This window comes from Salmo salar, chromosome ssa20, assembly GCF_905237065.1.
Source record: "Salmo salar chromosome ssa20, Ssal_v3.1, whole genome shotgun sequence".
In the NCBI taxonomy this organism is placed as follows: domain Eukaryota; kingdom Metazoa; phylum Chordata; class Actinopteri; order Salmoniformes; family Salmonidae; genus Salmo; species Salmo salar.
The window spans coordinates 79,703,379-79,718,896 of record NC_059461.1 but is presented as its reverse complement, the minus strand read 5'-3'; the positions used below and the strand labels follow the sequence as shown (position 1 = coordinate 79,718,896).

At 41.3% G+C, this 15,518-nt stretch overlaps 1 protein-coding gene and 1 pseudogene across 2 annotated transcripts; one reads left to right on the top strand and one right to left on the bottom strand.

Moving 5' to 3' along the window:
• Positions 1-2,640: 2,640 nt before the first annotated feature.
• LOC123729189 (post-GPI attachment to proteins factor 2-like) lies at positions 2,641-3,696 on the top strand (annotated as a pseudogene).
• Positions 3,697-9,500: 5,804 nt separating this feature from the next.
• On the bottom strand, positions 9,501-13,920 carry rhog (Rho-related GTP-binding protein RhoG). 2 transcript variants are annotated; one of them, NM_001141308.1, is given in 3 exon segments: positions 11,202-11,702; positions 11,920-12,523; positions 13,633-13,746. In NM_001141308.1, a coding segment is annotated over 1 exon segment (576 nt). In that variant the 5' UTR covers positions 12,498-12,523; positions 13,633-13,746; the 3' UTR covers positions 11,202-11,702; positions 11,920-11,921.
• Between the last annotated feature and the right edge of the window lie 1,598 nt (positions 13,921-15,518).

Sequence of the window (15,518 nt, the reverse complement as noted above, 5' to 3'; positions counted from 1 at the left end):
CCTCTGACTCCTGGCCTCTAGACCTACACTCCCTGCCTGCCTGCCTGCCCTTTCCCTGGGCCTGAGAGTGTATAGCTTACTCCCTGGAACTACAGACCTCCAGTCCTCCACACCTACTCTCCCTACCTGGTCAACACCCCTCTCCCTTGGCCTTAGAGTATAGCTTACTCCCTGGAACTACTAAGATGTCTATAGTCCCGCTGTCAGGATCCACGTGCACCTGGTAACCCGTAACAGGCTCTGAACATGTGGTAATTCGAAACAGGCTTTGTGCACCTTTTAACCCGAAATAGGCTCTGTGCTTAGATCGAGGGCTGACTTTCAATAGATCGCAGCGAGTGAGCTGCTCTGCGACATATGACACCCTGACCCAGAATCAGGTCGTCTACGAGTGATTTAGCACCAGGTTCCCCACAAACATCCGGTGTGCATCAGGAGAGGGGCAGCATCTCATCCAGCCAAACCCCAACCCCGTCACGAACGGCCCTACTCTCCTGCCGCGGAGCTACGGTATCATTACGTTTAGGGGGATTATGACTTAGAGGCGTTCAGTCATAATGGATTTAGTCTCGTGAGCATAGAGGAGACCTCCCCACCTACAATGTGTGGAGCCGGCAAGCGCCGTAGCTGGGAGATCTGCGAGAAGGCCACGCCGTGTGTCCAGAGTGGAGGCCACCAACCGCCGGACCCAACCACCCACCAGTCCGCCTTCGTCCCGCCAACGGACACCACCCCGACTAACCCCCGCATGCAGCCTTTGCGAGATGGGCCGCACAACGAACTTCCAATGGTGGCGAGAGCAGGGCGACGGAGCGACTGCTCCCCCAGCCGCGGTTCGAGCCCAGCCCCACTTCGCTCCCCAGCCTGACCGACCCAGCCCTAGAGCCGATCCTTATCCTGAAGTTACAGATCTTTTTTGCCAACTTTCCTTACCTACATTGTTATAGCATACAAGGGGCTGTTCACCTTGGAGATCTGCTGCGGATATGGGTACTTCCCGGTGTGAGATTTACACACTCTCCCCCAGATTTTCAAGGGCCAGGGAGAGCTCACCAGACACCGCCGAAACCGCAATGCTTTGCAGGGCTTGGGCCCCTCTCTCGGGTGAACCCATTCCAGGGCTCCCTGCCCTTCACAAAGAAAAGAGAACTCTCCCCGGGGCACTGGATGCCTCGCGGTGCCCATCTCCGCCAGTCCGTGGACATTCTGAAAGTAGTTTGAGGTCAGTAGGTCACATGACCAAGGAGCTAATGAAATTTTAAGTTTGGAAAAAATGAATGTAGAATTGTCTGAGATGAAAATGGACAAGCTAAAGGGTGTGCAATATGTAGGCCCACTAAGTGTACATTCTGAACCTTGTTTGAAGTCAGTAGGTCACATGACCAAGGAGCTATTGAAATTCAAATGTAAAACAGTTTGCACTTTGTTTACGCTCCCTAAGTAATAAAACCAGGAATACAAAATGCTGCTCACATTTAAACATGTTTAGAAGCTTTGCAAAGTTGGAGTCTGTGGCTCAAGTGGTTTAAAAGCTATTGATGTTTGAAAGCGCGAATATCCGTTGAATATCCAACCTGAAACTGACTTTACCTCGGTGCCATGACTGGGGTTAGAGGCACGGCAGAGGCTCATCTTGTCCAAAATAATCATCCTCAACAACAAAAAACATTGATTTGAGTCCTTCCCAAATAACCACATTTTCTCAAAGTATAGTATGTCTTATGGTTATTTCATGAGGCAACTTGCATTGCCATGCTGTCAAAGAGTTGCCAGGCTGTCAGAGTAAACTACAGTCTTTGGTGATGGGTGAGATCAGCACCAAAGACACCTGCCGTGGTAGAAAGTTGTCTCATCAATGAATTCAAACAGTTTTACACTTCATCGTGGCACTTGAGCTACCAATGATTTTTCAGTGAAAGAAATCGCGTAATATGACTGGTTCTTGATATGTCCACGATTTGTTGTTATAGGCTCCTCCCACCCCCTCAGTACTTTGCTTTCTCTTCCGGGTGTCGAAATACATTATTATCCGATCTCTTCAATACATCTTTCGCATTCCATTGATACCACATTTATTTTCAAACATTATTGAAGATATTTATAATATGGTTGCTGGGGGAAGATTCAGGTTAAACGCGTTTTCTGCATCGTGTTCTTGATGCTCAGTGTTCATGTGCTGTGCTGAAGAGATCATAAACAGACGCGAATGAATTAGAGATCACATTACAAACTTGTGAAATACCTCATCAAGATACATCTGAACATAGTCAGTAGCCTATATGCGACGATGCACAGGCGTATGTAGTGACAGTCCAATTTCAAGCCAACAAAAGCCATTTCTTTCTCTGACAATGCAAGAGCTAGAAATAATTGACCTAGCTGTAGCCTACAAATTGGAGGTATGGAATCATATTCAGATCATTTTTATCCATGTTTCTGATTAAACTTAAATAAAGTCCTGCCTTATTGTCACTGAAAACAGCAGCATGATTTTGCAGGAAGCATGTCAAACTCTCAACCCTATTTATTAAATGCAGACTATTAGACTATTTCATTATTATAAATATTTTTGTTAATATCTAAACATTCTCACAGTTTTATTATTTAGTGATAAATATTGCCCTGATGTCCCAGTCTAGGATGCTGCAGGGTCCACATGTCCTGGGTCATGACAAGCCTCTGATCAGGCAATCATTTACCTCCTGTGTTGTGGGCACGTCAGTCTGCCACTGCTTGGCGTAATTACCTGCATCTTCATCTCCTCCTTGTTCCATTTTCAAGACTCCACTTACACTCTTTAGCAAGATAATCAATCATGTCCCTGTTATTAAAAACATAGCATGCAAATACATGGTCTGCCCCTCTTTTTGTTTTTGTTTTAGTTTCCCAATGATCTACATTCCACTAGTGCCTCCATAAGCCTGAGCCCAGAGTGCCATATCTGGCGTTTCTGCATTTACCTGCACTCTGCTCCCAGGCTCCTGGTGGCAGTGGCATATTTTAACTTCTATATATAAGGGCCTCTTCTCCACAAGGTTCCTAGAGTGGCTGCTCAGCTGCCTCAACTTTATCTGTGCCATCACTGAGAACTTTGGCCTCCTGCTGCTCACCTACGTGTCATCCAATGAGACGTACCGTGAGTGACATTTGACAATTAGTCAGCTGAAAATAAGTAGGCATAAGGCCTCCCCTACAGGAGTGGTTCCCAACCAGGGGGCTTATTCACAGGAGGTACTTGAGAAAACTCATGAGACCATAGGCCTACACATGAGGGGGTACTTCAGGGGTACCCTGGAGAGAGCAACATTTAGTTGGTGGAACAGTAAACAAAAAAGGTTAGGAACCACTGCCCTGCAACATACTATGCTGCTCATTTACATGGATTCATTTGCTGCATGATATACAATTAGGATTTTGAAAAAATGACAGAATTCCTGTTTCTTGCTGTTATAAATAGGGCCCTGAGTTTTTCCGGATACATGGCCCGACCAGGAAAAACTATGGACCCTAGTTATAAACCATAAAACCTGTATCAGTGACTGTTATGACTAATACAGTTGTACTTGTATGGTTTTAGCTTTTATGCCCTTCTTTGTCCCATAGTTGTCCACAAGGAAGGTTTTGTCCTGTTCATTGCCAGTTATCCACATGGTGTTAACTTCTCGACTGTGGCTGGTTATAAATAAGTGTCACTGATTCCTGAGGTAAGGCATCGTTCCTTCCCTTCAGCCCTGTACTTGACCAGGAAATGTAGAAAGTGCATGAAAGACAGAAATGTAAAGTGAAGTTAGTTGTTCATTCAACTGAATGACAAAGTGAACTAACTCTAAAATTGCAGGTTGTGCTCATTTGGTGGTATGATGCAGTTTCCTGTTAGTAGAGGGGCTTTTGGTGACTTAATTGTCTCTAATGTCGACAAAGTTGACACTAGAGCCCTCTAGAGTAAAAACCAACTGCTGCAGCCCAATGAAACTGCATTGTCAAGTGCAATTCAAAGCTGTGGTAGATTCTCAAATGATTTTGCTCGACTCCTCGTGTCTTCTCTTCCATCCTCGCCTCATCTCCTTTTGAGAAAAGTCAAAGGTAATCAAGGAGGGGAGGAAACGTGGAAACAAATGCACTTGTATGAAATTAAACTGTGGAAGGAGTTCTCCACTAGCACATCATTTGCAAATGACATTTACAGGGGTGGAATCCAAAAATGATTTAGCATTGTTGTGTGGGACATTTTACAGATAAAACGGTAAAAAGTATATCATTTTTAAATGTTTGTTTCTTCTTTGAGAAAACATCAGCTGATTCAAGGGGTGTGGCGGATTTCAAAACACTTTGCACTACACATGAGTATCCTCGACTGTAGGAGAGGAGCAAACTCTTCCCGTTCACCTATTAACGAATTGACACTCTCTTCAACATGGCGACTGCCTATCCGTTTGCGGGTCATGGAGGAGAGGAGGATGGAGGAGTCGAAGAGAGACGACAGACATACCTAATTGAGAAGCTTCCTGTTTTCTTTCCTTTCACTCACACTGATACAGACTACTGCCAATCTGTTGTATTTAGCCATGTCAATCATTTTAGCTAAAAACAAAATTACAATCTTATTTATAGAATCTTTCATTTTCAGTTTCTTACTATATTGTTGATGGACTTGGACCACTGTTATTCTGTGTTAGGACTCTAGGAGAAAGAGCAGCCTTTTTAGCCCAACCAGATCAGTGGTTCAGGGCGTTACTGAGGGCCTGTTGAGTCAGACTTGGAAGAAGCCTCGGGCTGTGTTCACCCTGTCAGGACCTGGGCCTCTGTCCTGGAGGAACAGCTGTTTCCTGACTCAGTCTGGGGCTGTGACCAACACACCCCTCCACACCACACACAATTCACTGGGAGTGTAGGCTGTCATGTTCACGAAACGTGCACACACACACATTGTAGCAAGCACAAAGACATTAACCGTGCTCGCCCTTGGCTTGCACTCTTACACTGACACATATTTATGGCATATAGAATATTCTTGCTGAGCCTGAGGACCAGTATCTTTAGCTAACATTCCACTCCTTGCCACTCGTTGTTATTGCCAAAGAGATTGTCTTTTCTGCCATCTTCAAATATGAACATTCTATCATTAATGAGTTCAAGGTGAACAGATGAGGGGATCCTGTTTGATAACCCTCACAGCTATCCCCCAATGCAAATATTAGAACTCATAACTTTTTTTTTCCAAAGAAGATGTTGGTAGTTTTTTGTTTTGTCCAGACGAAACCAGTCTCAAAAGTTGCTAGCTCACGTCTGAATTTTCAAACTAAATACATACTGCAATTCCAAACACAAAACCTATTTGCTTTGATTTTAAGCATCAAAATCCCAACACTTGCCTAGCTAACAGCTAAATGTTTGTTTTTGATTAATTATATTTTTTCTAGGATCCACATGTTGTCATGGAAAATATGAATGTTATTACCAACGAACAATAAGCAACTCTGCTGAAATCCAGCTTCATTGCGCACTCTTGGTCGTCACTAGTTACCACAGCCACAAAGTCATAATTCTACTATTTTCTTCTTAAATATGATTTTAAACCTAACCTTGACATTAACCACACCGATAACCGTATGCCTAACCCTAACCTTACAATTAAGACCCAAAAGCATATTTTTCTTTTCATGAAATAACACATTTTGAATGTGTGGCTCTGTTAACTAGTGGACTCCAGCAATTTTTTATTTTTCCTTTATTTAACTAGGCAAGTCAGTTAAGAACAAATTATTATTTTCAATGACAGCCTAGGAACAGTGGGTTAACTGTCTGTTCAGGGGCAGAATGACAGATTTGTGCTTTGTCAGCTTGGGGATTTGAACTTGCAACCAATGCAAAAGTCCAATGCTCTAACCACTAGGCTACCCTACCACCCTACCACCCCAATTACATGTAGTGGCAAGGTGGCAAGGAGTGGAATGTTAGCTAAAAAGACTGGTACCCATAAGGGTTGCTGGATATCGTTTGGAGATTACAAGCCTCATACAGAAGTATTAGGCTGCCACTACTGTATGTCATACACATTGTATTGGCAATTGCAGTTGGATAATAGTTTGATATGGAGCTTGTAATCGTTTTTCATGATAACCTACTGTGGGCATTTTAGGGTAGGACCAGTAAATCATGTCGCTTGTTACACATACTGCAAGTGCTCTGCAATATAAATAGTATTTGTGGAAGGATGTGGCTGAAACTGTTTTTACAGCAGCTGCAATGTGTTACTTGATGTCTCATCTCAACAGTTTCCCAGAAGGCTTAATTAAGCAGGTTCATTGTGTTCCTCATCAAGTCATACTAGCTAAATTAAATGTTTTAATTGTTCAAGTTATAAAGTAGGAAATTACAATCGCATAGTACAATTACACTGTAGTTAAGTCGAGCAAAAACTAAGCCATGAGGTCGAAGGAATTGTCTGTAGACCTCCGAGACAGGATTTTGTCGAGGCACAGATCTGGGGAAGGGTACAAGAAAATGTCAAATCAAATCAAATTGTATTGGTTACATAGCAGATGTTAATGCAAGTGTAGTGAAATCCTTGTGCTTCTAGTTCCGACAGTGCAGTAATATCTAACAAGTAATCGAACAATTCCCCAACAACTACCTAATACAAACAAATCTGAAGGGGTGAATGAGAATATGTACATTTAAATATATGGATTAGCGATGGCCGAGCGGCATAGGCAAGGTGCAATAGATGGTATAAAATACAGTATATACATATGATATGAGTAATGTAAGATATGTAAACATTACTCAAGTGGCATGGTTTAAAGTGGCATTGTTTAAAGTGACTAGTGATCCATTTATTAAAGTGGCCAGTTATTGGGTCTCAATGTAGGGAGCAACCTTCTGAGTTAGTGATTGATGTTTAGCAGTCTGATGGCCTTGAGATATAAGCTGTTTTTCAGTCTCTCGGTCCCAGCTTTGATGCACCTGTACTGACCTGGCCTTCTGGATGGTAGTGGTGTGAACAGTGGAAAAAGTCAAGCGGTCTGAATACTTTCCAAAGGCACTATATATTCATTAGCTCACCTTAACTGAGCTCTTTGAAACACCCATGTCAAGCAACTTGGATCCAGCGGACAGTGTTGCAATAAAATCCTCTCAAGCAAATTTGGTGATACACAAAGCAACTCACACATCCTTTTTTTTTATTTGAGCCTACAGTTTGGCATGTATCTTGTGATGCGGTTCACAGCATCACTGACAGATGTGTTGATTTGACAACTGCGTCAGGGTTTTGAACAACCCTTCCCCCCCTTTTGTTCCAGGCTGGTGGAAGACCTAGCTAGCCACTAACTAGCTAACACCAGACACAGATGAAGACCTAGCTAGCCACTAACTAGCTAACACCAGACACAGATGAAGACCTAGCTAGCCACTATAGCTAACACCAGACACAGATGAAGACCTGGCTAGCCACTATAGCTAACACCAGACACAGATGAAGACCTGGCTAGCCACTATAGCTAACACCAGACACAGATGAAGACCTGACTAGCCACTATAGCTAACACCAGACACAGATGAAGACCTGGCTAGCCACTATAGCTAACACCAGACACAGATGAAGACCTGGCTAGCCACTATAGCTAACACCAGACACAGATGAAGACCTGGCTAGCCACTATAGCTAACACCAGACACAGATGAAGACCTGGCTAGCCACTATAGCTAACATCAAACACAGATGAAATGGGAAGCATATAAGTACCTTTGCCATAGATGAATAGGGTAAACTTTTAATTATATTTGCTGACATTCTACAGTCACATTTTGGCACCAGTAGACTAGTTATCTAGCTATATAAACCACGCCCCTCTGCAAACACACCTTCTCCGATGTTGGTTACAAGGCGGTCATTTTTTAAATTAGGTAACAGAATATCATGTTACCATTGGTGTATTAAAATGAGAGGTAAGGTGATGTCACCTTTTTCCCTTAATAATGAATCCAAGTGTTTGACATGGGGAGGGGGCCAGTAACTTTATGATCATACTTTGGTGATCATACTTTGAACTGGTTTCCTTCAAACATCATCCAATTTCTTGACAAAGATTATTTAATAATCATTAGATACAAAAGTCTGTTTTCCTTTTATATGTTTTTGTTAAAGTGTTAGTCTCCTGTCTTTCCTAACCTCTACAGGCTACACTTTTTTCCCCCTCTTCAAGTATTGTGTGGTGTTCTCCAACATGGCCTTCCACCTAACAGCCTTCTGGGACTTTAAGAGCAGAGAGATGGTGGTCATCTCCCAGAGGAGGGTAAATACTTCAGACTGGGCAACAGAGGGTCAGGTGACAGGGGTTCAACCACTCAGGACACACCTAGCAGAGATGACACTGTTACTGAGGAGGAGGAGCAGGAAGAGAGCACCTTCTCCCATGTATTTACATGATGGTGGATGTCATAACTGTAAATAATAACTTTATTTATCTGGACTGCAACCTATAATTGAACCCCACTGTACCAACACTTTGATAATGTTGATATTTAACATACTGTATAATAAATGACATACTTAGAGTGCTCTATGATTTGGGACAGTGGGGCCACTTCGACTTGATCACCTTGACTTATGAGTATGTGCATATGTAGTCATGCTCACATGTCTATTACTTGTCACTTGTGAAATTTCAGAGATTTTATTTTTATGCCTCTCCTGTGAAGTAGTTACATGCGATATACATCTAGCTTTTTGAAACGGGTCACAAATGCTGACTGTTGCCAATGATGTGATCTGAAGAGTGTCTTCAGATCTTTGTAGAAAGGACTTTACCTGCATCATGAACTGTGGACAAATGCCAATATGAAATTGTATACTGAAAAAATAAATAAACACGACATGCAACAATTTCAATGAGTTTACTGAGTTACAGTTCATATAAGGAAATCAGTCAATTGAAATAAATTCATTAGGCCCTAATCTATGGATTTCACATGACTGGGCAGGGGCGCAACAGTGGTTACACGTCGTCTACGGTTGTCAGGCCAGTTGGAAGTACTGCCAAATTCTCTAAAATGACATTGGAGGCGGCTTATGGTAGGGAACTGAACATTAAATTCTCTGGCAACAGCTCTGGTGGATATTTCTGCTGTCAGCATGGCAATTGCACACTCCCTCAACTTGAGACATCTGTGGTATTGTGTCGTGTGTTAAAAAAGGCACATTTTGGAGTGGCCTTTTACTGTCCCCAGCACAAGATGCACCTGTGTAATGATCATTCTGTTTAATCAGATCCTTGATATGCCACACCTGTCAAGTGGATAGATTATCTTGCCAAAGGAGAAATTCTCACTAACAGGGAAACAAATTTGTTCACAACATTTGAGAGAAATACGCTTTTTGTGCATATGGAACCTCTCTGGGATCTTTTATTTCAGTTCATGTTGCATTTATATTTTTGTTCAGTATATATTCATAGGCAGAGAGAGATATCTTAAAGGTAATAATAGCCTAATAGTGATTTATTTTGCGTAAACATTTAGCTTTATTAAACAATTATTGCAGAAATGTTGAGTTCCACCATTACATGCTTAGTGAGTCAGTCAGTCAGTCAGTGAGGTCCACAACCTAAATTAAGGAAGTTACAAATAAGTGTTCTTCCTCATTTGTAGAGAGAGAGAGATTGAGAGAGAGAGAGAGAGAGAGAGAGAGAGAGAGAGAGAGAGAGGGGTGTGTGCGTGAGAGAGAGAGAGAGAGAGAGAGACTAGTAGATTGGGGTGTTGTATACAGTAACAATATATACTGTACTAAAACAGTAAGGAGATCTATCTGTATGTCCCTCTACTGTTCTCACACAAAGAAGTGTCTGTTATCCAGCACAGCATGCAGAGCACAGGCCTTATTTCACTGTCAAATGAGTCCAGTGGCCTGAAGTATGGGAGAGGACAGTGATGTTTGGGCATCACATGAAATAAATCTTTCACAACTCTGTAACAGCCAGCTGGATAATTTCACTTCCAAATCATTCTCAGGCAAATCAGGGACTTCATCGTTGTTCAGCACGCTGGTTCTATCACATCCCATGCCTCCCTTGGAAAGGTATTGGTATTCTTGAAGTATGAATTTAATTGTATGCATTGATCAATGGGTTTGTTTCTTTCAATTTGAGACACATTTATTTGCTGTTGCTTATGATACGAATAAAGATATGTCACATTAATCTACACTACAGTTTGTACCCAATTTCCATCTCTCATTTATAACAGTAGATGTAATAATAATCATTTGGTGGGTGCTTATATTTGTCCTATTTCACACATGTAAAATGTTGTATTAATAAGCATGTGTGAATTGGAAATGTGTTTTTTGCATATCCCAACTCTCCCTGAGAAACCCTCAGAGAGTGGGGTCACGGCCAGGCCTTCTCAACATAGTTACACAATCTTAAAACAACCAGAACCCCAAAATAACAAAATAGACGGCAAGCTATGGACTTTCAGAGGGAAGTTACAACCAGGTTCCCTTTTTTGATCTCTCTCTCTCTCTCTCTCTCTCTCTCAAACACACACTGACTAATGACCGCAATAGGAAAATCAGCCTATGCATTTCTTATCAAAGACCTCTCTGCATTTCCTCTTTTGTGTCCAGTATTCAACATAATCAGACAGAGTAGACAAGCACTATCTTGGTGGCTTGATAGTCACACACAGCACACAAAAAAAATGATGGTGTAGAAAAACCTTCTTCTATGTTAGCTTACAAAAAAAGTATGTTTTAAACCCACTATACAGTACATTGTAAAACAAATATAATGGGAGAATTGGTATGTAGCCCTTTCCTGCAGTCAAATGACATAGTGGCTTCATGGGAGGAATGATATAAATATTTTTCATAATTAATAAACATTCTTTTTTTTTAAAGTTGCCATTATTTTTAAAAAGCAGCCGAAAATCCAGTGTTTCTATGTCAAACGGTTTTGTTATATTCAGTCTTCTGTGATGTATATAAAATGTAATATTGGGAAGCAAACTCAAAATGTAATACATTTCAACTCTATATCTGCCATGGTACAGGTGTCTTCTTTTGTTAAGCCCATAACCATACTGTATTTGTGAGGTCTATACTTATGTTTGAAAGTAGATTGGTTTAAGACTACCAAGAAACACTGTGTGATCCTGTTTTCGCCCACTGCAGTAAATTAAATTCCTGATATCATCTTTTTACACGTGCATTATTTAATTATTTTTGTAAAGGCCATACATGTCCAAATTTGACAATTATTCGAACACAGATAAATGAGAGAATGTATCTCCCATCAAGTCTCAGGTTTTGTTTGTCAATTGCTTTAAAGGAAGAGGGTAAAATAATGGATATACAAAATAAAAGATTCTGACAGACAAAGTTTGAGCAAGGCCCTTCTCGCCTACCTAACATTGGGTCAGTTTTGAAGCATGCATCTTGAGCCAATGCCTCAAAGATCCCCTTTTTTCTTAATGAAGTTTTGATATCGCAGTGTGTTATTGGCAGTACAACAAAAACATATTTCACGATAAAATCAATTCCAATGGTTTACACACATTAAATTAATATTGTTCTATTGGATATGTATCTGTGATAGTATCTCTACTGCCTTTACAATAGCACATAGGGTTTCCTACTGCCTTTACAATAGCACACAGGGTTTCCTACTGCCTTTACAATAGCACACAGGGTTTCCTACTGCCTTTACAATAGCACACAGGGTTTCCTACTGCCTTTACAATAGCACACAGGGTTTCCTACTGCCTTTACAATAGCGCACAGGGTTTCCTACTGCCTTTATAATAGCACACAGGGTTTCCTACTGCCTTTATAATAGCACACAGGGTTTCCTACTGCCTTAATAATAGCACACAGGGTTTCCTACTGCCTTTATAATAGCATACAGGGTTTCCTACTGCCTTTACAATAGCACACAAGGTTTCTTGGTGGCGACAGGTTGTGGGTTGAGAAAGGCTCGCACACCCTCAGCGAACACTTCTTTGATTCCATCTTGGTTGAGGGCAGAGCATTCGAGGTACTTGATGGCTTGGATCTGCCTGGCCAAGGCAGTGCCCTGCTGTTGGGTGATGGTTGTCTGGTTCTGATCCTTAAGCTTCTTCAACACCTCTGGGTCATTACGCAGGTCCTTCTTGGTGCCCACCAGCAGAATGGGTGTATTGGGACAGTGGTGGGTGACCTCTGGGTGCCACTTGTGCTTGATGTTCTCAAAGGAGGGGGGGCTGGCAATGGAGAAGCAGATGACAAACACGTTGGTCTGGGGGTAGGAGAGGGTGCGCAGGCGGTCGTACTCCTCCTGGCCTGCTGTGTCCCACAGGTTGAGGCTAATAGTCCTGCTGTCCACAGTCACCTGGGCGCTGTAGTTGTCAAACACAGTGGGGATGTACTCCTTGGGGAAGGCGTTGGTGGTGTAGGAGATGAGTAGGCAGGTCTTCCCCACTGCACCGTCTCCTACCACCACACACTTGATGCTCTGCATTCTGGCCCCTTCACTGTCTCAGACACCTGGACATGAGAAACACAGGGAGAAATGCACTTTATGCTACAATGTTCAGATGCACTTTACACCAAAAGAGACACTGGCTAGGGCCCAACAAATGTAAACTGTTGAAAAGTAAGGTTTGTGGTTTAAATTGCTCTGACACTTTATCAGATACGTACATCACTTTCACACCCTAGATATCACAGTACAGTTTGACACTTTCTACCCATATCCGTCTTTGTTGATCTATTGTCTTTCATTTCGACTTGAAAATAATGTTTATCTGTGGGCCTACTTAATTTATAGTTACAGTATGAATTCAAGTGTTCCCCATGAATTCAAGTGAGAAAACCGAAACTACAAAATATGGGTGGAGACTGGATAGTATGAAATACATGCAGTAATTGTAATTCATTGTGAGAGAGGAGAGCTGGACTCTTCCCACTACTCTCTGAGAATGTTGGAGAAAATGTGAATATAGCTCAACCCAGCCTACAGGGACCTGAGACTGGGAGCACTGAAATGTACTGCTCTGCACACTGACTGGGGATATTATATCAAATCCAATAAACCTTTGTATTCATATCACCACTGCCACATACCATTGGCCTATCCACTGAATATCTATGATAGGTGCATTTCACAGTGTAGGCCATCAACAAGGCCATAGTGTTCTGATCACATATTTTTCTAATATAATTCACCTAGATTATTAGGCTACAATTTAAAAAAGCGCTATGCGTAAATAGGGCATAATAGTACCCCTGAAATTAGAAAATATTTCAACATGAATTACAGTAAATGTTCTTCACCATCATCATCATCATTTCATAGAAAAAGAGCCAAATATAATCACTAGAGACAGTTATAACTTTGAGCGGGCTAAATGAAACACAAAATAACTGTCACAAATAAGTATTACAATAGTGTATTTTAACACCGCTTGCCTATGGTAGGCCTTTAGTGTTTTGATATAGAATAGCGCCTTCCAAAATTATAACAGCAGTAGGCTACCTCACTTTATGTTGCGTCACTCAAGTGCTTCCATACGATTGTGTTCTCAGCCTACATATCTCTTATACAGTAGTAGCACATAAAAAATATGCAAAGGTTAAAAACAAGTCAGACTCACCAAACATACTATCTTCAGTGGCAGGGTTTGTATGAACATATAGCCTACAATCTGTCCGAGAGCGTCAAAGCAGTCAAGCAAAGTGTTGCTGTAGTGGAGGAAGTGTGAGTGTTCGCTGAAGAGGAAGCCGCTCGAGCAATAATAGCACTGTGAGGAAGTTTGTCTTCTCGCCATGACAGCCTGAGCTATTGTTTTAAATAGACGTTGCTGGTAGAATATTAAACAGCATTTTTACATACAATTGTTACCCAATGAATTACCTTATTTGACATTCAAATGTACAGAATAGGAAAAACCACATAGTCGTTAGAGGCCCATTGCAGTCAAAATTAGTTTTTTCTGTGTTTTTTATTATCTTTTACAACAGCTGATGAAACTAACACTGCAAACGTGTGATTTTTTTTATCAGTGTTATTCCTGATGTAGTTCCTGGTTGAAAATACAATCTACACAGGACCTTCTAATCAGCAGGTTTGCATGGGTGGGGATTTCTACTTGAATGGTGACATCACCAGTCTGTAAATTGGTTAATAGACAAATAACAGAGAGTTCCGAACCTCTCTGCCAATAACAGCTAGTTTTCAGTTTTCAGACCACTCCCAGACGGTCCTAGCAAAACCTTGCTTGAGAATTTTTTTGTTGCTAAAAAGCTATTTTTTGTACATTTTTATGGTAAACTATTACAGTAAGGTGCTTAATTGTTACCCAGAAATTATTTTATATTGATATATATATGGTTGCATTGGGCCTTTAAACTTAGAATTCGAGGATGTCTCATTTATGATATATTATCAGATCAAGGTGTATGATACACCTTTATTATAAAAAGTTGGGATTTAGCATGATAATGCCTACTGGCTATCCCCGTTAGGCTCAGATTTGTTCTGATGCGGGCATTAAGACCATCAGAAGATGTACCCCCCCTTCTGATGGTATGCCTCCCCATAAAATCATGTCTCCCCTCCTGTTTTACTGTTAGCGTTGTGTAGCCCACAGCCTCAAGGTGGCATGCTTGAGCTTAGTTGTGAGGAACTGATGAGTCAATGAGCTCCACCGTTCGTATGTTGTAATAGCCTACATCCACACACCTTTAGGTTGAAGTATAATATCAGAATCAGATTGAAGAAGTGAACAGCATAGGCAGCAGTCTTCCAGCTATCGTTAAAACGACCTTCCTGTAGTCGTGACCTTGGATCCAATGCGCTGCTCATCATGACTGCACTAACCATAGACTTAGACAGACATCGCATCATTGTATCTGTTCTTATATGGCATCTTTGGGAGCACAGGCACTGCCATTGAGGCCATATCCATTTTGAAGTAGTAAGTGTTCTTATTTTACAACTTCTAAGTTGGCAAACAAACTGAAAGGGTGCACACTGCCGTCTATAGTGTTTTGTTTGAACAAATATAAGGCCAAGGTTGGCGAAATACTGCCACCTGCAGTTATGGTTTCCTCACAAGTATAATTCATTGGCTGAACCCTCCTGGTGACCTGGATGGAATAATGTGATCCTTCCTTATCTCATACGAAAGTCCCACCCACATGCTAAAACCAAGTTTTGGGCACTAGAGCTCTCTATCTATCTCTATGGCTCAAACACATCCGAACTAATATGTGTTTGAAGCCAGCATGAGCAGCAGCTAGCAACATAAGGCCAATGCGATTTCCTTAAAAATAAAAAAAGTTACGTGTTGATATTGGTACAAATGTAGGATTCAATGGTCGGAATGAATTTCTTATATATTTATATATAAATATATATATATATATATATATATATATATAGAGAGAGAGAGAGAGAGAGAGAGAAAACGTTTAAGTAGTAGCACTAAATAAAATCAAAAACATGAAAAGTGCATTAAAGCCCTCCTGCTCTGCTATT